This window comes from Egretta garzetta, unplaced genomic scaffold, assembly GCF_000687185.1.
Source record: "Egretta garzetta isolate BGI_Z169 unplaced genomic scaffold, ASM68718v1 scaffold411, whole genome shotgun sequence".
Lineage (NCBI taxonomy): Eukaryota > Metazoa > Chordata > Aves > Pelecaniformes > Ardeidae > Egretta > Egretta garzetta.
This window is the reverse complement of record NW_009258541.1, coordinates 479,198-499,389: the sequence shown is the minus strand read 5'-3', so window position 1 is coordinate 499,389 and position 20,192 is coordinate 479,198. Positions and strand designations below refer to the sequence as shown.

At 39.3% G+C, this 20,192-nt stretch overlaps 1 protein-coding gene across 1 annotated transcript in view; it reads left to right on the top strand.

Moving 5' to 3' along the window:
• COL4A5 (collagen type IV alpha 5 chain) overlaps nucleotides 1-20,192 on the top strand; it is a 57,835-nt gene that overhangs the window by 10,289 nt on the left and 27,354 nt on the right. The window contains exons 4-28 of the mRNA XM_009646686.2: nucleotides 987-1,031; nucleotides 1,783-1,827; nucleotides 1,934-1,996; nucleotides 2,780-2,833; nucleotides 3,560-3,586; nucleotides 4,857-4,937; nucleotides 5,948-6,010; nucleotides 6,574-6,609; nucleotides 6,708-6,749; nucleotides 6,858-6,950; nucleotides 9,237-9,290; nucleotides 9,398-9,454; nucleotides 11,649-11,693; nucleotides 11,794-11,847; nucleotides 12,031-12,072; nucleotides 12,549-12,681; nucleotides 13,464-13,637; nucleotides 15,286-15,369; nucleotides 16,549-16,641; nucleotides 17,257-17,327; nucleotides 17,545-17,736; nucleotides 18,182-18,350; nucleotides 19,021-19,113; nucleotides 19,201-19,305; nucleotides 19,914-20,011. Of these exons, the coding sequence (XP_009644981.2) occupies nucleotides 987-1,031; nucleotides 1,783-1,827; nucleotides 1,934-1,996; nucleotides 2,780-2,833; nucleotides 3,560-3,586; nucleotides 4,857-4,937; nucleotides 5,948-6,010; nucleotides 6,574-6,609; nucleotides 6,708-6,749; nucleotides 6,858-6,950; nucleotides 9,237-9,290; nucleotides 9,398-9,454; nucleotides 11,649-11,693; nucleotides 11,794-11,847; nucleotides 12,031-12,072; nucleotides 12,549-12,681; nucleotides 13,464-13,637; nucleotides 15,286-15,369; nucleotides 16,549-16,641; nucleotides 17,257-17,327; nucleotides 17,545-17,736; nucleotides 18,182-18,350; nucleotides 19,021-19,113; nucleotides 19,201-19,305; nucleotides 19,914-20,011 (2,013 nt within the window). The remainder of the gene's footprint in view (nucleotides 1-986; nucleotides 1,032-1,782; nucleotides 1,828-1,933; nucleotides 1,997-2,779; nucleotides 2,834-3,559; nucleotides 3,587-4,856; nucleotides 4,938-5,947; nucleotides 6,011-6,573; nucleotides 6,610-6,707; nucleotides 6,750-6,857; nucleotides 6,951-9,236; nucleotides 9,291-9,397; nucleotides 9,455-11,648; nucleotides 11,694-11,793; nucleotides 11,848-12,030; nucleotides 12,073-12,548; nucleotides 12,682-13,463; nucleotides 13,638-15,285; nucleotides 15,370-16,548; nucleotides 16,642-17,256; nucleotides 17,328-17,544; nucleotides 17,737-18,181; nucleotides 18,351-19,020; nucleotides 19,114-19,200; nucleotides 19,306-19,913; nucleotides 20,012-20,192) is intronic.

Here is a 20,192-nt window from a genome sequence, read left to right as displayed (position 1 = left end):
GGTGAGGCACTGTGATGTAGTTTTATTAGTCCTTGCACTAATGCACTCCATCGCTTAGCACACTGATGAGAGTGGTGTTGGACTGTCAGCTGCCCAGAGGGGTCCCTCCGCATCAGTAAACTGTTGTTTGCACATGGTGGCATTCCTAGGCCAGTTTTGCGTGGGGCAATGCAAATGAAGGCCTCATTGAACCTATGCAGAGACAACTGAGGAATGCTCCTTGCTTTCCATGGAGGGTTTCAGTTTATTTTTACTTGCTCCTGAATTATGTCATTACGCTCAGGTGGTATAATACAGTATTAAAATGTCGAAAAGCCTTCCTCTGAATGTATTGGTATCTAATATACACAAGATTATCCAGGATCTGCCATCTCTTTTGCAAACGCTTACAGTATAAACTACAAGAAGCACATCAAAAAGAAGCAAAGGAAAAAATAGTTAGGTGATAAGAAAAAAAAGTCTACACTAAAAGAAAAGATTAATGGATATAACAAGAATGAAACAACAGAGGAATCTTGGACTAGAAACTTTGATTATATTTTTATTCCATAAATGTCTTTTCTTCTCAAGATTTTGATATAAAGTTCTGCATTATCATAATACAAAGTAATAATGGTACAGTATCATTCACATTTAATCTTGTATATCTTGTTTTGCCCACAAGAGGTCACTGTAGAATATTTGATGAAAGCACGACTGGTATCTGCTTGTATGCAATATTAAATAGCTTTGGTTTTTTACAGATATTTCCTCTAAGTCATGGTTTATCAGCTGTAACAAATACTTTTCAATTCAAATTCCAACACCCAAAATAAAATATTTTTGAACGCTTTACTCAGGAAATTACAACTAATATAACTTTAGTCCACTTACTATAAACATGTAGAAGAAATTTCATCATTCTTACAGTTTTAATTTGATAGAAAGGCAGACTGCAAACTTGAATGTGTTTTTTTTTTGTTTATTTGTTTGTTGGGTTTTTTTAGGGCGATGATGGACTTCCAGGGCCTGTTGGACCCAAAGGAATCAGAGTAAGTAATGATGCAGTTTTAGGTTGATATATTGGAATTATGGATAAAGACTGCCAGGCATTGAGTGGGTCCTCACACAAGCAGTGATTTAGGGGGGGAAAAATTAACTTAAATCTGAATAGTAATTTATCTATTAGCTAGAAGAGATTGTAATACTTTTTATAAGTAATATAATATTGCATAAGTAATACAGTCTTAGGTATTGCTTGTGTTATTTTCATAAACTCATGAGGGAGAGTAGCCCCAATACTTATGTGATCTGTTTTGCTATAGAGGACTTAAACACTCTCTAGTAACTTTTCTTCAATTTATTCTGAAGTAGACACAGTATATGTAAAGTCGATATGGGAGAGGTTGATATGTCTGGAAATCCTTTAGGTTTTGTGCCTTTGCTTTTTCTTTTTATCAGACCTCTCAGCTGGTGACAATTGCTGCATCTCTGACTTCAGTGGGACCCATCCATTTTCCATACCATGAGTGTTCATTTATTTTCTCTGTGTATCTACATACTATTACTTTAGTTGTTCTGCATTGCCTTCTTATGTTTTTGTGGATATTTCCCTGAAAGAAGGGTAAGAACCTTGATGGCTGTCCAGCATGGCATTCTTTCTTTACAGGTGATTCAGATGTTTCTGTTTTTCTTTACTTACATATGCACAAATAGGTTACATTTAGTAAAATCTTGGTAAATCCTTTTGCACATCCATTCATACTATACTGTTTAAAACATACGTGGTTAATTTCCTTCTAGGGACCGCCAGGGCTTCCAGGATTTCCAGGAACACCAGGACTTCCTGTGAGTAGGAAAGGGCTGTTTACATATGAATCTGTTCCCTTTCATTTTTCAGGCTCAGAAGAGCATCCTACAAGTTAACTCTCCTTTCCTCTTTTCTACTTTAAAGGGATTACCAGGACAAGATGGGCCACCAGGACCTCAGGGTATCCCAGGATGCAATGGAACAAAGGTGGAATCCCTTTAAAATTCTTAATAATGTAACAATAATATGATAAAGAGCTTCTTGTTCTCCTGGCTGTAGCCAATAAGTTTGGTTTATTATGTGCAGTAGTACTTGCTGTTGATGAGTTGTGCAGGTAATTCCAAGATAATTCAGACTTACACACACCTCTGAGAGAAGGGGTCATGGTCTGGTACTTAAAGCACAAGTTTTGACAGAAATTGCCAGTGCCAAGACACAGCATTTATACTCTGCAGCCAATGTAGTTACATTCTTTGTTCTAATCCTTAATTTTATAGCTAACAACCGAGAGGAGTGTCTGATAATTAGATCATATATGGCATCTCATCTTTGTAGCAGACTCTTGTTACCAAGGAAAACTCACTAACTAGCAGTGGGGCTTCTTAATTATTAATTTCTAATAATATTGCATTGAAAATACTGATTCATTATCCTTGTTAGGAGGAGTCACTTTCATTTTAACATGTTACCTAGCTTCAGGTTATGATCTTTCCATAAGAGAAGTTCATCTTCTATAGCAGTATGTGTGTTTTTGATCTCTGTAATATAGTACTTTGCCTGGAAGTATGTGGAAATACCTGATTGTGGAAAGTTCTGTTTCAATCACTTGTGTGATTTAAAAAACTGTTTATCCTATAGATTGTTGGAATACAATTTGCTACTCTGGAGTCCTAAGCTAACAATGAAACTAGACTTTTCAGTCAAAATTTGTTTATCTGGTTTTATTATGCTTTGGTTTGGTTTTGGCTAATCATTTTCTTTGTCCCTAAGGGAGAACGTGGATTCCCAGGCAGTCCAGGTTTTCCTGGTTTACAAGGGCCTCCTGTAAGTAAAAGATTTCCATATCAGCTACCTGTAATCCATTGAAAGACTTCTACTTAGATCTGTGAAAGATCAGAGAAATATCAGCCTCTTTTTGCAGTTTGTCTTTTTGTAAATAAGAATATGTTAATTTTTTATGGTTAATCAGAATATTCTAGAAGTCTGATAAAAGAGTGAGCTTGTCTGCTGCATGCTGTGGTAAAGCTAACAAAAAGCCCTTTGAATTCTCACATGCTAAGATACTTTGCCAAACCTGCAGAAAAATACAAATGCATGCATGTGTCAGAGATGCAAGATCTTGATGCTGTCATCTGGTACATCTAAAGAGTCTTACTGGTGATTAATGGAGCAGAAAAAAAGAGACAGTGTAGGGTGTTTTCATTATAAAACACAAGGATGTGCAGCAAAGTGACTGTCAGAACTAAAGAACAAACAGAAATAAATGTAGTAGACAGGATGGATAATAGGAGGCAATAAAGAACAAATTGCTAGGAAATGGAAATGTAATCTGTTTAATGCTCAACATTCACAGTGAAAGTACTTCTCTAATTTTTCCAATTGATTCTGAAGATCATAAAATTGTTATTTTCTTCTGTTTCATATCTTTTTTTAGATTTCTATCTTTAATGCCTGCCTCATGGTGTAGATCTGATTAGTGCTTTACAAATAACATACCAACGATTTATTTCTATTGACCTTCCTTTTATGTTTTGTTTCTTTTAAACAAAGGGACCCCCTGGTCTGCCAGGTATGAAGGTAAGTATTCTGTATTCGCACACTGAAGTACTAACCAGGCATGGGTGTCCACTGTGATCTGGCATAAGTAACATGCTTGCTTTTATACAAGACCATGTGCATCCCTTGGCATTTGGAGTGACGTTTTACAGAAAGCTTAGTGTTTCTAGGCCACTCCAGTGCAACTAACTGGAAATCGTGCATTAGCTTTACTCAATTTGGGTCAGTTGTTCTAGAAGCATCAAACTTTTTTTTTTCTGAAGCTGGTTTCCTTCGGAGCATGAGGGAGAGTGTCTGTTTGTGAGGCATCAAGCTAGCAAAATGCCTGCGAACACCCAAATGCACCAGTAGTCTACCTGTGCATGCTCAAGAATGCTACTAGAGAATAAGCAGTAATATCTTAAAATATCCAGTGAAGAGAGTACTGCAACATCTTATGTTCCTTTTAGAAATGTGCTCTCTACTATATGGATTACTACGTACATGGCTTTTTCTCCTAATGTAAATAGTCTCATCATCTGATTTTGGACCTTAAGGACACCTTCTATTTTTTAAGGGTTTTTTTTGTTGTATCCATCTATTTGAGCATGGGCCAAAGCATCAGTTTTGTTTCAAATCTATTTGAAAGGAAACTTGACCCACAGAATTATTCCAATAAACTCCTGAGAGGACAGCATAACACTGGTGCTAGGAAATTGTGACTATTAAGCTGAATAATTTTTCTCAACTCCTTTTCTTCCCAATTGTTTTAAAGATATTAGAAGGCAAGCTGATCAGAAACACATACTTTTAAAACAAAGATCTTCCCTGAAATCAATACAAAACTGTGCTTCAATATAGAACATGAAGCATGACTCTTATAACAGCATACTCAGCATTAATCTCACGAGGTGGGACATTGGGAAAAGCTGAATGAGCCTTTTTTTCTGTTGTGTCCTATTCATTGCTTTCATGAGGCACTAGAATGTCTTTCTTCTGTGAAGCATTTGTATTTCAATCCCCTAATCTTTCAGAATTTTAATCAATACTGATATATTTGTAAATATAAAAAGAGAGCTTTTAGTAGTTGGTAGTTTAGCCATTTAAAGAATCCTCCAAATATGCAAGGATCTCTCCTAAAAAGAGCTATTCTTGGAGAATCTAATACTTATAATAAAGAGTACTGCTAGGGTGTAGCATAACTCTTGAGTCTCTCAGAGTCTTAAGAGGCACTGTGTGTCTTTTGGAGTCAAAATAGTAACAAAGAATTGTAAAATGTTCTATTAATTAAAGGCAGCTCTTTTTCTTCCAGGGTGAAGCAGGTGAAATAATTACATCCTTGCTGCCAGGACAGAAGGGTGACCCAGGATTTCCAGGTCTTCCAGGGATACCTGTAAGTTGTGTAAAGTACTATTAGGCTGTGTTCTGCCAAAAAGATAACATGAAAAGTATTTGCATTACAGTACAATTGCAACATATTGCTAGGGGTGCTAGGGGATCCGTATGTTTATGTGGAGAAGCAGAGCTCATATTTAATGTACCTCTATTTTATGGCTTGAGAGAAAGTAAGTGCTTCCATACTGTTCTTAATAGGGTGACCCACAGAGGCCAGAAAGGTCCCCTGGTCAGGAAAGTTGCACCCAGCAGACAGCAGTACTCAGTTTCTTCCTTGCTTCTCTGTTTCCCCTGCCTGTTCCCCCTTCCTAGACATTCTCTGTATCAGTTCTGGCATTCCCTTCCCTTCTTTACTCTGAGGTAAAGCAAGTAACATCTGCAGCTCTGGGCTGTAGCCACTATTTTGGATGGTGGGAAGAGAGGGTAATGTCTCAGCTGTTCTCATGTTGTACCTCCTGAACAGTGTTCTGTTCTCCCAGCAGTCTTCTGTGAAAACAGTTAGTGACTCCAGGCCCTGTGCTTCCCCACTGAGCCATTCATTGCTTTAGTGGAAGAACAAGGGGAGCAGAAAATGAGTCTATCGGACTGGACAGAAGCCAGAGACTCCCATTTCCTGGTACAGAGAGGCAAGCCCCAGGCTATTCTGACCAGACTAAGCCTGTTAGCATTTCTGTTCCTCTGATCTGTGCTTCCCTATTGTCTGGGAAGGGAGGAAACACAAAGACAAAGTGTTTTCTTGTTCTCTCTCAGTGCATGAAGAGAAAGAAAGCACAGAAGTAGTTCAAAACAAACAAAAAAGCATTCCCTTGTCCCAGCCAAAGAGATGTGTTGATGTTGAGAGCAGAACACTCCTAACATGATGTACGCTCCTATAGGCCTTTCCACAAGGACAGATAGGTAGGTTAGTGGTCAGCTACTTTGATTTGATGTGTATGGGGTGCCAGCTGTTGGTTTTTTTTTTTTTATTAAAAGATCCCCCTCTCATAGCCTCCTCCACTTTCTCAACAGGGCCCACCTGGCTCCATGGGAATACCAGGCCCAGTTGGCCCTCCAGGGCCCCCAGGCTTGACAGTAAGTTCCTTTAACCTGTTACCTATGAAGTGTTAAATGGGGCAGTTACTTTGTTTCATGTACTCAGAGGCAGGTCAGTGAAGTGCAGAGATCTTGGTAGTCAAGACTTGGTATAAGGACAACAGCAACCATGCATTCAATTCACCCTGGAGCTGCCACCGTGCACGTTTAAATGTGATACATTTGAGACACTCAGTCTGTTCCCAGACCTCTTTTTGCTTTAGATCAGGATGAATCTTTGTCCAGGTGCCTTATTTGTGTGAAACCTGAGGGACAAGATTTACCTTATTTAGACCAGGATGATTCTTTCCTTACTGTTTAACACCTGACTGTTTCATTTTATTTGACTCTCTCACTTAAAGGAAGAGCTAGTTTCGTATGTATTTGTGAAGTTGAATAGCATGAGGAAGAGCTCCCAGAGAAAGGCAAGGTGCCTTGTCAGCATGGATGTAATGCACAGGAGTCAATGTAGCAACATTGTTCTTTCCCTCCCCTCCAAGGGGGAATGTAAAGTGCTTGGAAATCACTCTTTTTTTGTTGTTGTTTGTTTCCTTTTTTAATAGGGACCTCCTGGTCCACCAGGGCTGCCAGGACCTAAGGTATTTTCTTTCCCTCATTGATGGTGGTGGTGGACTGTTTTGTTTTTCTTTTTGTTCATTTGTGACTTCTAAGGGCTGATGAGTTATACTTTTTGCAGGGTAATATGGGTTTGAACTTCCAAGGACCCAAAGGTGAAAAAGTGAGTAGGTGATCATGATGATATTTTTGCTTATTAATTTCAAAAAAGTTATGCATGCCATTTTGGCTTGTATTGCTTGTAACAAACCGCCATCTTCTTGCACGTTAGGGCGAACAAGGTCTTCAGGGACCTCCAGGGCCACCAGGACAAATTGGAGAACAGAAGAGACCAAATGACATTGAGTTTCAGAAAGGAGATCAGGTGAGTGGGAAACTATATCCACCTGCAATGAGCACGTGATCAAGATGCAGCTTCCATTGGTTTGGTTCATATATACTCATATCCTGCTTACTGCAGAGGTTTTATTATTTTTCTCAAAGTACTGACTATTTTAGGCCTGAGTACTTTTCCTTTAATAGAAGGCAGGCCAGTCACATTAGCTCAGTTACTTCCCTTAGTAAAATAACCATTCTTAAGAAACTCTCTTAAAGGAAGTTTATGGTAACAGTAAAAGCAGTTAAAATATTCTCATTCTTTGGAACACCCAGACTGGGATTTTCAAAGCTGTCAGATTCCCATTAATTAACCAGTTATGTCATCCATTGTGAAGAAGTCTTTCAAAAATTTTAACTCAATTTATTTCTCCTTCTCCTTTTCTTTCTATTTCTCCTTCTCCTTTTCTTTCTATTTCTCCTTCTCCTTTTCTTTCTATTTCTCCTTCTCCTTTTCTTTCTATTTCTCCTTCTCCTTTTCTTTCTATTTCTCCTTCTCCTTTTCTTTCTATTTCTCCTTCTCCTTTTCTTTTTTTTTTTTGTCCTTTGTTTGTCATTAGTGATGCCCCAAGGTCTTTCTTCCTTGTGGCCTGAATAAAATGCTTTCCCTGTTTCTGGCCTCTCAAAAGTAAATATCAAGCCCAAACAGTTTGTTTGATATGTATGGATCCTTCCCTACCCATAAATTCCAAAAAGCCATTGGAAGAGTTACCATTTTTAAAGTTATTACATTTTTTCCTTTCTTTTCACTGAGGAACATTTCACAGTACCATTTGATCCTGGGTGCCAGTCACAGACAATGTGAGCAGCACCAGCAGGATCATGGGTACCTAGATTTCATGTTTTCTTTGAAGTTTCTGTGGTATTCCCAAATACTACCCTGAGTAATAGAAGAGTTGAAGTAGATATTTTGAGGCAAGAGTGGTGAGTGATCGTTTTTATGCTCTGGTTATTTTGCAAATGTCACTGTGGTAACTAAGCTTTAAACTTTAAACTGTTAGTTTCCTTCGCCTCTATTTGGATCAGTTCCTCGCTTTCCACCTTTTTATCTTGAGAAATGTGTCAGAGAAGAAAGCTTTGGTATACAGCAGTATTTTATTTTGGCAGGGCGTAGGACAATTCTACCCTTCCTCTTGATCAAAAACATTTGTTACCCTTCCTTTCAGAAGAACATTAGGCACCACTAAGGCATTCCCTGGAGCTATCCACTGATGTATATTTGCAATGCGCAGTCAGTCTAGAAAGGTCTCAGTCCCTGGGTTTGTCTCTGTTTTACTGGATGGTAGGACAGAAGGTAAAGAGCAGCATTGTGAGTCTTCATAGTTCTAAGAAAACACAAGGGGACGTTTCGACCACACTGTAGTTGAAACAAAAATTCATCTGACTTTATTGGGGTCAGAGTAATTTGCCTCTGTCATCAGGGATCTCTCAAGGACTAATTGTACTGGCATTGTTATACAAATGTACAAAATAAAAGCATTCTAACTGCATTCCTTTTAAAGCACTAAGACTTACAAACAGTCTGAGTGCATTACCTTTGACCAACGTTAACAATGATTTCAAAGTTTAAAAATTCATTTTGATTTCAAGAAAGTTATGCTTGGTAGTACGCAATCAGTAAAAAATTTCATCATTACACTTATTTTTTTGTGAAGTACACACAAAATTCTGGTGTGTACATCCACCTATGATCTCTGTGATGTCTGACTGAAAAATCAAGTGTATAGATGGGCTTGTAAAAGTCTGGGAGGCCTCCAAGAAAATAACAGAAACTCTACACAGAACCCTTTTGTGGATTCAGTGGCCTGTAACTTTTCTTTAGGTTAAGGGTGAAGAGATTTAAGAACTTGTACAAAGATTTAACGAGACAAAATAGAAGATCTAACTTTTTAACGCAGTGAACCTGCCCCTGTGATGAGTAGTGTGGTAGTGTCGACTTTTTATTCCTTCTTTCTTTCCTTTTTTTCTTTGTTCTTTTTATTATTGTATAGCAGCTGCAGGCCACCAAACCAGCTGCGGCAGTGCTGGCAGGGGGCAGTTGTCTTAGTGGAGTGAATCATCTAAATACACAGGATGAGCAGTTAATAAAATTTATAGACGCACTTGAAGTTCCACACAAAGAAAGAATAAATATGATCCTTTACTGTTCATAATACTTGGAAATCTGAATGACAGCAAAAAATTATTTTATTTTAAAAAAAAAAAAAAAATCAGCTGAGCTACTAAGGGAGTGATGGAGACTTTAATCCTCTTTTTCTTTGCCCATGCTTGACAGGGTATTCCAGGTGATCCAGGCCCGCCAGGACTTCCTGGGCCACAAGGCCCTCCTGTGAGTAGTCCTCTTTTAGTTCTTTTTTTGTTGCATATGTATCAGAACTGTAAATTCTTCTGCTCTGGCTTGTGGGCTCAGTTTAAAGATGACATTTGTGTATCCAGGGTCTTCCCGGTGGCATAAAAGGTGAAAAAGGTGAGCAAGGAGAACCAGGCAAAAGAGTAAGTAGTCTGTTTAACCAAACATTTATCTTTCCAATCAGTGTTATCTTTGAAAATTAAGCAAATGTTGAATTCAAGTGGGGCCATCAGCCTCTGGGTAAGAGATTTCTTGTTTTTTTTCAATAACCTGGCAAACTAGTGGATGATGCATCTGGTTCACAAAAGTGCTTCTAGCTATAGAACTCTTAGTGCTTTCTGATAGAATTATCTACATGTAAATCTTAGTCTTGGGGGCAGGAGAAACTAATTTGAATGATGTTATCTGGTTACATGTGGAAACCTTCTTCAAAATTGTTGGACTGCTTGACTGAAACAGCAGTTTTCTGTTTCCTTTTAGAGAGGGACTTCATTCAGTTTGCTATGTACTGGGTTGCCAAGCAGCATGAGATTAGTATATATTTAAGCTGGTCTATGTAAACTCATTCTCACAGGGTTTACTTGTGTGGTGAGTCAAAAAGCCAAGCCTCTGAACACTGCATTAAGACCAAAAGTCCATTTGTCACTTCCCAAGAGACTACTTCAGTTTACGTGCTATCTGGGGAGGGGACGAGTCCGGACAGCTGCATTCTGGGGATACCATGAGTCACTCTGTCTAGACTCAAATCCATCCCGGGATCTAAATTTACTTGGATGTCACAGCTTGGAAAAGCGGAGGAAGGTCACAGAAGTGCTAAGAAATCAGATGAAAATAACATGGGCTGGACCCGCAAAGAAAAGCAAGCTGCTACCAGCTCAAAGCATTCTGTATCTTCACTTCCACAGCTACTGAACCCATAGTTTGATCAACATAATGGACCCCTTTGAAAACCAAGACACAAGTCTTGCTCAGGTTAATCGGACAATATATAAACACCGTTTAGAAACATGTTGGTACTAGGTTTTCCGATTTCCATAGGAAATAAATAAAATGGAAACAAATGATTGGTATTCTAGATAAAATCCTTCTTAGTTGCTGAGATTTGTAGGAGGGCTTTGATTTGCCTTCCTCAAGGAACAAAACAAGGCAGATTTACAAAGCCAAAATTCTAATTATATTTTGAGTGGGTTTTGAATTGTAGTTTCCAAGTTGCTTCTCTCTGCAAAAGTAAGTGGGAACCACATAAATTTGCAAAGATCTGAAAGTATAAAAGTCTTGAGGGGCTATGGCAGAGCCTTTTGGCAAAAGCTTGTTTACCAACATTTTTGTTTGTTTTTATTACTCTGAATTTGGGCGTGTTGCTTACTTTAAAGTGCAGTTTTGCTATTAAGTTACTCTAAAGCTGCCTTTTAGGGCTCCATATGATTCTGTGTGGCTCAAACTCATTTCAGATACACTCATAAAGAGGTCACTATATGTAAGCAAGCAATTTCTGCAAATTCAGAGGAAATGTTAAAACCTCATTTTTGAGAATCAAAACTCATCACTAATAATAAATAATTCACAAATCACATTATACTCTAATACACTTGATCTGTCAGGTCTTATTATCAACTTCTCGGTGATTGGGAGTGGATCTTGGCACTGTGGTGAAACCTATTCTAGTTATGTTCCAGCAGGTGTCCCCCATACGTACTGGAATGCTAACAAGAAAATTCTGTTTGTCTTGCCCAGTGAATGGTCTGGAGTAAAGTGGAGCTTGCACTACTTTTATTGTAGCAATGAGAAATCTGCTCAGCAAGAATATATGGGTTTTAGAAGTCACTTCTTTGAGCAGAATTGCACTTTATATTTGTGTTGACACTATTCTTCAGAAAATTGCATTTAGTTTAAAGGACAGTTAAAATTCAAAACCAAAAATGTTTGTATTTAATTTCATTGGTCACATTATACTAATTTCCTAGTTAAATATCATATCCTACTGTTTAGAGAGTTAGAATCTGTTATCCAAAGAAAGGATTTCTCTAATGTTAGAATAAAGTGAGTTATTAAACACAATGAATCAGTAATAGTTAACTGGAGATAATTTTGTGCTGTATTCACACAATATTTCTTTGAGACTTGTCACGGTTTTGTGCTCCAGTTTTCAAAATTAAAACCTCAGTTTAGATAATTCCATTGATAATACTCAGTTGATTTCTTTGAGGTATTTTCCTCAAGGATTGCATTCTAGGGAAAGTTTGGTTTATTGAAAAATGGGAAAGAAGTAACGCTATTTCCATAAGAATTCTTCACCACTGAAGCATTTTATTTCAATGATTGTTTATATCTTTGAAGGGAAAGCCTGGCAAAGATGGAGAACCTGGTCAGCCTGGTAGGGATGTGAGTACCTCATACATTTCTAATCTAAGCAGACTCCTTGTAAGCTTTTCTTCTGATATGGCGATGATCTGAGTGTGATTATCCTTCTCTTTTTTTGAAGGGTTTACCTGGTGGGCCTGGAATAAATGGTGCTCCAGGAAGAGAGGGTGAAAAGGTATGCCACGTTTTTTGTCATTATTGCTGTAGTAGCTTGAAAAAAATCTGCCATTACTGAGTTCAGTTCTGGCTGAGTAGTAATTGCATTGACTATGCTGTTACAGTGTTGAGGAATATTTGCAATAACTTTCTTGTGTACTAATGTGCAGTATAAAAAAAATGCTCTTATTTTCATTGATAGGGTGAAAAAGGTGACATTGGTCCCCCCGGTCCTCCTGGAATTGTAAGTTGCTGATCCTTTCTTTTTTTTCCTGCATTTGGTTGACAGTGTTGTCTCATTATAGTTCTTGGGCGACTGTGAGTCCTGTCTCCGGGTACAACAATAATAGAAGCAGTAAATGTTTCACATATTCACTAATAGAAACGATTGCTTCCTTGCTATCTTGAAAGAGGTAGATTCTGTGCTCTAGGATTTGCTAGGTTACAAACAAAAGGCTAGACTATAACCTCAGACCAGCAGAAATTGAGTCAGCTTCAGTGAAGCCTGTTCTAACCATGTTGGCTTGGCAGCAAAAGTGCTTCCTATTGGGGAGTGCTCTTTACTGGAATTTTACCTGGTAGTTCAGTGGAGTGGGAAAAGCATTCCGTCATTGGTGTAAGGTTCAAAGTATGTTGAACTTTTCCTCCCTCACATCTCTTTACCATTCCAGTGACTCTTTTCTTGGCAAGTTGTTTCACGTGAACATGAAACATTTACAGGTCATTTCAAGACCAGGCATTGATGCGAAAGTGGGACCAAAAGGTAGCAAAGGATTGCCAGGACTTCCAGGAGCCAAAGGAGAGCGTGGATTCTCTGGCAGGCCAGGCCCACCTGGCTTGCCAGGTTCTCCAGGTAGGAGTGCAAGCATTGAAATAAGTTGTATGCTCAAATGTCTGTGTGGGTATTTAGCTTCACAGTCTTTTCACATAGATGGACTGAGCAGAAAGTGAAGGCAGAATTATTTAGAGCTACCTTTGAGCTTGAAGGGTGGCCCTTAGTTTATGGGATAATATGAGGAATTCTGAATGTTCATTGCCCCTGCTGTGGTGAACAGAGGATGCTAATAATCAAGGCTCTCAAACAGATACTAGCTTAAGGGTTTTAGGGGTAATTTATCTCATAACACTTACCTGTAACATACATTATCCAGAGATAGTGTTGTGTACCAGAAGTCTGGTACCTGGCCATCAAACCTAGTCTCTGCTGTACATTGGCCAGTACTAAAGGAGGAGATGATCTGAGTCTACAACAGGAGTGGGCAGTGACACCTGTATTTGCCTTATATTTAAGGCACAGAAGATATTATGATTCTAATGTTAGGGTTTGTAAATGTTCTTTTTTCCATCAATACTTCCTTTCATTAGTCCTGTTTCATTTTTTTTCCTTCATAAACTTAGTTGTTGAGTCTCAGGTCAAATTTTCAACCAAAAATCTCTGAAAATGCAAAATGTGCATATGTCAAACACTGCACATCAACATGTAGTTTGATTCCATAAAAGAAATATTATGGAGTACTTACATGGAAAGACACAGTCTTATCTGTAGCACATTATTTATTGTATATCATTGTCATCCTTGCAAAAAAGTTATTTAAATCTTTGAGCCATGAAGGAACTAAGTTCTTCCTATCTTAGGGATCACTACTGTTGGACCTCCTGGCCCACCTGGCTTACCTGGTGAGAGAGGACAGAAGGGAGATCCAGGTTTACCTGGTGTTTCTATTCCTGGGCAACCAGGACTTGATGGACCACGAGGACCTCCAGGACCACCAGGTCCCCCAGGACCACCTGCACCATCTGTTCCTCCTGGTAAGTGATGACCAGGTAAAGACACCGAAGTCCTGGAGCATGTCCAAAGAAGGGCAACAAAGCTGGTGAGGAGTCTGGAGCACAAGTCTGATGGGGGGAGCAGCTGAGGGAGCTGGGGTTGTCCAGGCTGGAGAAGAGGAGGCTAGGGGGAGACCTTATCACCCTCTACAACTGCCTGACAGGAGGCTGTAGCCAGGTGGGTGATGGTCTCTTCTCCCAAGTAACAAGCGGTAGGATGAGAGGAATGGCCTCAAGTTGTGCCGGGGAGGTTTAGATTGGATATTAGGAAAAATTTCTTCACTGGAAGGGTTATCAGGCACTGGAACGGGCTACCTAGGGAAGTGATTGAGTCCCCCATCCCTGGAGGTATTAAAAGACAGGTAAACAAGGTACTTAGGGACATGGTTTAGTAGTAGACAGGTATGGTTGGACTTGATAATCTTAAAGGTCTTTTCCAACCTAAACGATTCTATGACCTCATAGACAGCAAGCAGAAGAGACTGAACATCTTTGACGTTCATTTATTTTTTTGGTTTTTTTATTTTACCTCCAAAAAATGTAGTTTATCAGCAGCTGAAGCCTAAGATTCTAAGCTATTCATATACACATTGTCCAAGTTGCTTCCATTGCAAATCAGGACATCTGTAGGAGAACTCTAGCCTTAAGGACAATTACAGAATTCAGGAATTTGATGGTGTGAGTTGCAGTCTGGCTTTATCATGCCTCTTTCTACCTCAAATGACCCTTGCTGTGAGATTCAGCTAGACTGGAGGAGAAGAAATCTTGACAGACTTGAGGGACCTTTGTGCTCACTCACACAATAACGACAGTCCTCCAGGGCCAAGCACATTTGGCCCAGATGTACAAAATTAGGTATTTTTCCGATTAATGTTATGTCCTATTTAAGCCAACTAATGAAAGTTACATGAAAATTTGTGCATAAAGCAGGAGGTAGCCACTTCAACACTGTCTTGAGTAAATTTAGCTTTCAAGATACGATCTAACAAATCGGAGGGACTATTCCCTACTAAGAGTTGTGTTACCATGAGAGTCAAAGGAGTAATTTTTCACAGAATTCCAGTTTCATCTGATAAATATTCTAGTGTGTAGACCACAGAAAATCAGCTTGGGAGTGGACACTTTGGATGAAGGCTCTTAGCTCCTTTTTGGTATAAGGAAAGTAGGGAATAAGAGATGGAATATGAGAATTGGAAAGCTGTAGTGGAGAGGGGCTAACACAGTTCAGGGAGGAATTTAGTGTCTAGATGGTGTTGGCGTTTTAAGTCCCCTTGCTCTGCTGATATTTCACACACATGCTTTTACGATATGAGGCTGAATAGCAGACTGTAGTGTAGAGATGGAAGTGTGTAGGCTGTGGGAAGTAGTAAGGAGATAGCTGATGTGAAGGACAACTGATGATTGTTGTGTAATATCACTGATTGTTTCCTTTGGAGTTTGGATTACATTGGTGGGGTTTCATTGGCAGTCCTCTCTCTGAATTGCCAAAGCATTTGGTCTGCGGTTGTGTGGGTATATTAGAATATCCACACAAATACTAGGAAGTGCATTTTTGTACTGAATACATGTATTCCGTGCTGCTGTCTGTCTAACACAAATTGATCATTAAATTTCTCCCGATTCTCCTTAGGTGAAGGCTTATGTGAGCAGGGGCCACCAGGTCCTCCAGGAATTCCAGGACAACAAGGCTTTACGGGGGAGCGAGGCCAAAAAGGTGCAGTGTCATGGCTATCTTGTTTTTTCTCTCTTGTTAAAGCTTATTAAACAATGTAAAGCCTGCATTAAATAAGGATAAACAGTGTCTCTTCCCAGTAGGGTTAAGTGCAGATATTTTGTTACTGAGTAAGAAAGCTGTTTTGTTGGGTGTAGAGGAATCCTAGTGTTTAAGCACAGGAGTCTCAAAGTGACTGAGGGTACAACCTAGCATGGGTCACAACTAAAGTAAAATGGAACTTCAAGTTTATGAGTACCTCCCAGGCAGATAGAAACTAAGCGCTTTGTAACAGCAGTTGCCAACTCTATGTGAAAAAGTTTTATACTTCATGAATAAATTCAACATTTTTTGTGGAAAGCAACACTGAAATTATAAATGCAAGATTCCTAATTTGAGTTGGTCAATCTACAATGAGTTTGTTTGTTTGGGAAGCAAAAGAAAGACATCTTTAATATGTATCCTTGTTTCCAAAAAGACAACCTTGCAATGAGGATGCTGATATGGGTAAGTGAGAATCTTTTCCTAGCTCAACTGTGAACATCCTAGATGACTTCAGGCATCTCACTTAACTTTGTACTGCTTTCAAACAGAAGTCTTTTTCCTCATGGAGATTATAAGGATTAATTAATTAACATATATGAAGTGCTTAAATAATACATTGACAAATGTCAGAAAAGTTTGCATGTGCAGGAAATTCCTAAGCTTCTTGAAACCATTCTTTTTTTTTTAAATGAAATAAGTTCAGCCTCTTGTCAAATCAGTGAAACATTCCCAGTATTTATTTTGCACTCAGAGTTTAATTAAAGTTTGGGATTTTGATATATGTATTTTAGAGTTGTTTGAAGTGTCAAGTACCTACTTTAGAAAAGGATTCTTTTGCTGAGAAAAAAGTCCACAGTTTTATTTTTTTATTATTGAAAGCATTTATTTGTTCTAATTTATTTTGCACTATCGTATCTGATATTGGTTGTCTGACTCCTAGCAACCAAAAAGCTTCAGTTTGGCTTTCATGGGGGAAGCCTTCTAATATTTAAGCAATCATATCATTGCATAAAATAGTCATTTTGGACTTGGTGTTATAGCTCAATAGCAAGAAAACAATTGCTGTTGTGCTGAATTCTTTTAATGTTTTCTAAGATCTGATGCTCAAGTATGCCTTTTCAATGCAAATCTTTTTAGGTGATCAAGGAGACACATGCTTCAATTGCATAGGAACTGGAATAACTGGGCCTCCTGGGGAGAGAGGACCACCGGGACTTCCAGGTAGTCCAGGTAAGGCTGTAGTCTTCACTCTTTTGCTTAATATATTCTATAAAGTCACTTTTGAATCTGAGTATCTGTGTATAATGCTAATGATATATTTGTGTATTGTGTTCAAATTCAGATGCAGAGTTGCCAGCTCCAGTATATAGTTGGTGCATGTCCTGTCTTGCACAGCTGGGGAGTGTTAGGAAGAAACAGGCTGGATAAGTGTAAAACAATCACTTATTTTTTGAAAATCTAGTTTTTCAAAAAAAATTCCCTGATCAAAGACAGACTTGCAAGCATTCTGCGTATTGAAGGTTTATGGTCTGCTGCAGATTTAACTGAAAGAGAGAAATCAACTTCTACTACTTGCTATTCCTGAAATGATAGAGGAAGGAGCTGGAGCTTTCTAAAAGCGTGGCATTTTTGACACTAGTGATTTAACTTAAAGTTGCAAATTTTGTTGTGCTCAAATAAAATCAAGCTCTCAAAAAAAAACCCAAAACAAAACCAAAAACCACCCAGGCTAAACCTGGCCTGGTTTTAAAACAACTTAGCTATTATCTTATGCAAACAGCATGCTTTATATTTACAGCTTCTACAGTTTTATGTTTTTCTTTTATGTTTTTCTGCACTATTCAGGTTCTCCTGGTTTTCCTGGACCAAAAGGTGAAAAGGGGCTTCCTGGATTAACTGGCCTTGTAGGGCCACCAGTAAGTGGTGGTGTTATGTTCTGGTGGTAAAATAGTGCCTCATTTGTCTTGCATGTTTGGTAGGTCTGTGCACAGTAGATATGAATTCTTGCCTAATACTTCTTTTTTTGTCCATAGCTAGCCTGAATGCATAATTCTTATATTGTGCCAAATTCAGAGAGGGAATGAAAGAAAAACTAAAATGCTTTTTTTTTTTTTTTTTTTTTCCCCGCCTCAGGGTTTCCCAGGGTCCCCAGGTCCTCCTGGGAGACCTGGTCCTAAAGGAGACCCAGGGGATGTCCTGACTTCTCCAAGAATGAAAGGTGACAAAGGAGACCCTGGCTTCCCAGGACCACCGGGTCTTCCTGGCATAGATGGCACTCCTGGACGAGATGGACTTCCAGGTCTACCTGGCCCTAAGGGGGAGCCTGTGAGTTCCATTTTATGCTGTCTTTGATTGGACAGATGTTTTGGGAAGTCCTGGATGCATGTGACATAATGCAGATAAGAGGACTGGCAAATGCACTTTTCTCTGAATGTGACTAACGCAGTAATTCTCATCTGTAGATGCCAATCTAGTGGTGATATACAGAGGTACTCCCTGGATCTGTCAATGCCTCTAAAAAATAAGCTGAGACTTCTCTTGGGTAGTGTCAGATGGTCCCTTCTGCCATTGTCCGATGTAGCATGAAGAATTAAGTAGCCAGGTTTAGACCTTATCTTTACCATGTTAGCAAGATGTAGGCAGCTAATGGTCTTGAGGGCTGGAAGGATGGAAACTGCCAAAGAATTTCAAAACAGAAACAATTAAACTCTTTACTCCTTTGCTAGTAAATACCTGTTCCTCTTTCCCATCCTCCTTTTCCTTTTTTCAGGGCAGTGTTGCATTCAAAGGAGAAATGGGTATTCCAGGTGATCCAGGAATACCAGGTCTTCCTGGAGACAAAGGACTTCCTGGGCCTCCTGGTTTTGGTCCACAAGGTTCACCTGGTGAAAAGGGCATCCAAGGTGTATCAGGCCGTCCAGGGCCTCCTGGAGTTCCTGGTAAGTTGGTCTCTGTGCTATTGAACAACAGCTGTAAAATCAAGTTTTGTCATTTTGCTCCAGATAGTTCTCAGAACATAATGCTTTTAAGCTTTTCCCAAAGGCATTGTAAGACCTAGTATTTATAAGCTCCCTTAATGAAGGTCATCACAGAATCTCAAAGAGGAGAACTTGTGCTATATTACTATAGGCACATGATTCACCCTTCTGCTCTGACCTCTAGAGAAGCTTCTCCTTCTCAACTGAATATAGTGGAAGTACATTGTAACTACCATCTGGCTTATGCTTAATAATACTGCAACTACAACAGTTTTTGGAAAAAAAAAAGGGGGGTTGCTTTGAACAAGTTTGCTTTTGTTACTTTCTTGTCAACTGCACAGATCCTGATCAAGTTGTGATGGTGTCAGCTATGGAAAATATTATTCACGTGATGATACCTAGGAGGAAGCTGAAAAAATAACATTTCAAGAAAACTGTCTTAACATTAAACGATGCTTCCAAGCCTATAAGTGCTGTATGGAGCTCAGGGGCAGATAGCCTATTTGGTAAAATGTTGCTGGTGTTTAAATTCTTTGTAAGCTTGGGATGTGGCTGGCATCTTTTTCTGCTTGAAGAAAAATAGAAAATAAACTCTTACTGAGTGATACATGCTTATTCTTTTTGGGTTTAGGTCCAAAAGGTGACCCTGGCCAGACTATTACAGAACCAGGAGTTCCTGGCCCCCCTGGTCCTCCAGGAAGAAATGGTGACCCAGGTCTTCCAGGTAAAGCAGCAACTAGATATCCAGGAAATTCCAAGAGCTTTTTATTCTGACTGACTGTTGATAACTATGTTGATTTTCTTTTTACAGGAGATCCTGGTCAGCCAGGCCAGCGTGGCTTATCAGGCATCCCAGGTGCAAAGGGAGAGCCAGGTATTCCTGGCATTGGACTTCCAGGTCCGCCAGGCCCAAAAGGTATGGTTACAGCCATGTTACTGTATTGTACTGGCTGGAAGAGGGGACATAAGAGGGTTGTGTGTCTTCACTTTCTCCTACTGTGAGTTGATTTCTGTCTCTACAATCCTTTAAAAAATGTTTCTCTTGAATTTATACATCTTTATAATAGTTTCAGAAGTATCGGGGAAAAAAACCTGCTGAGCTCTTACTCCTCTGTTCACTGTACTGCTCCTCCACGGTAGCTTATATTTTTCCATAAACCAAGGACACAAAAGCAAATGGGTAAAACTGGGAAATTATAAAAGTTTGAGCTTGAATCAATAAATGATCTCTAAATGCTTCCTCAAGGTATTAATGTTTCTGATGTGAACTGGTTGTAATTTTTGTTAGAGCACACAGCATGGAGAATGCCCTCCACTGGGAGGAGTCCCAGAGGTTCTCTGTGGCAAAGACAGTATACTCAAAAGTTATCTCAGCCACACAGGTACCCCTCAAGTATGCTTGAGCTAGCACAGAACCTCTTTTCAGAGATTACTTTCCATGGGCCCTAAGCATTTCTGGAAGAGTTTTTCTAATGCTCTCTGGTGTCCTCTCCTCTGCTGCCCTAACCTTCATGCCATGTGTAGGTTTCCCAGGGACTCCAGGCCCCCCCGGAGCTCCAGGAACTCCAGGTCGCCCTGGTCTAGATGGACCTCCTGGACCACCTGGTTTCCCAGGACAGAAGGTCTGTGTTTGCTTGTTTAATATAAAACTTCACTTTTTTAGAGGTTCTGCATCAGTGGGAAGTTAGTGGGGACGATTTCACCTCTTGTTATCAGCTTTTGATGCAGGGAAGTCACATTCTCTACTTGAGGTTTGAGTGAGGGTAGGAAAAAAAAAAAAGAGAACTCTAAGATGGTGGGCAT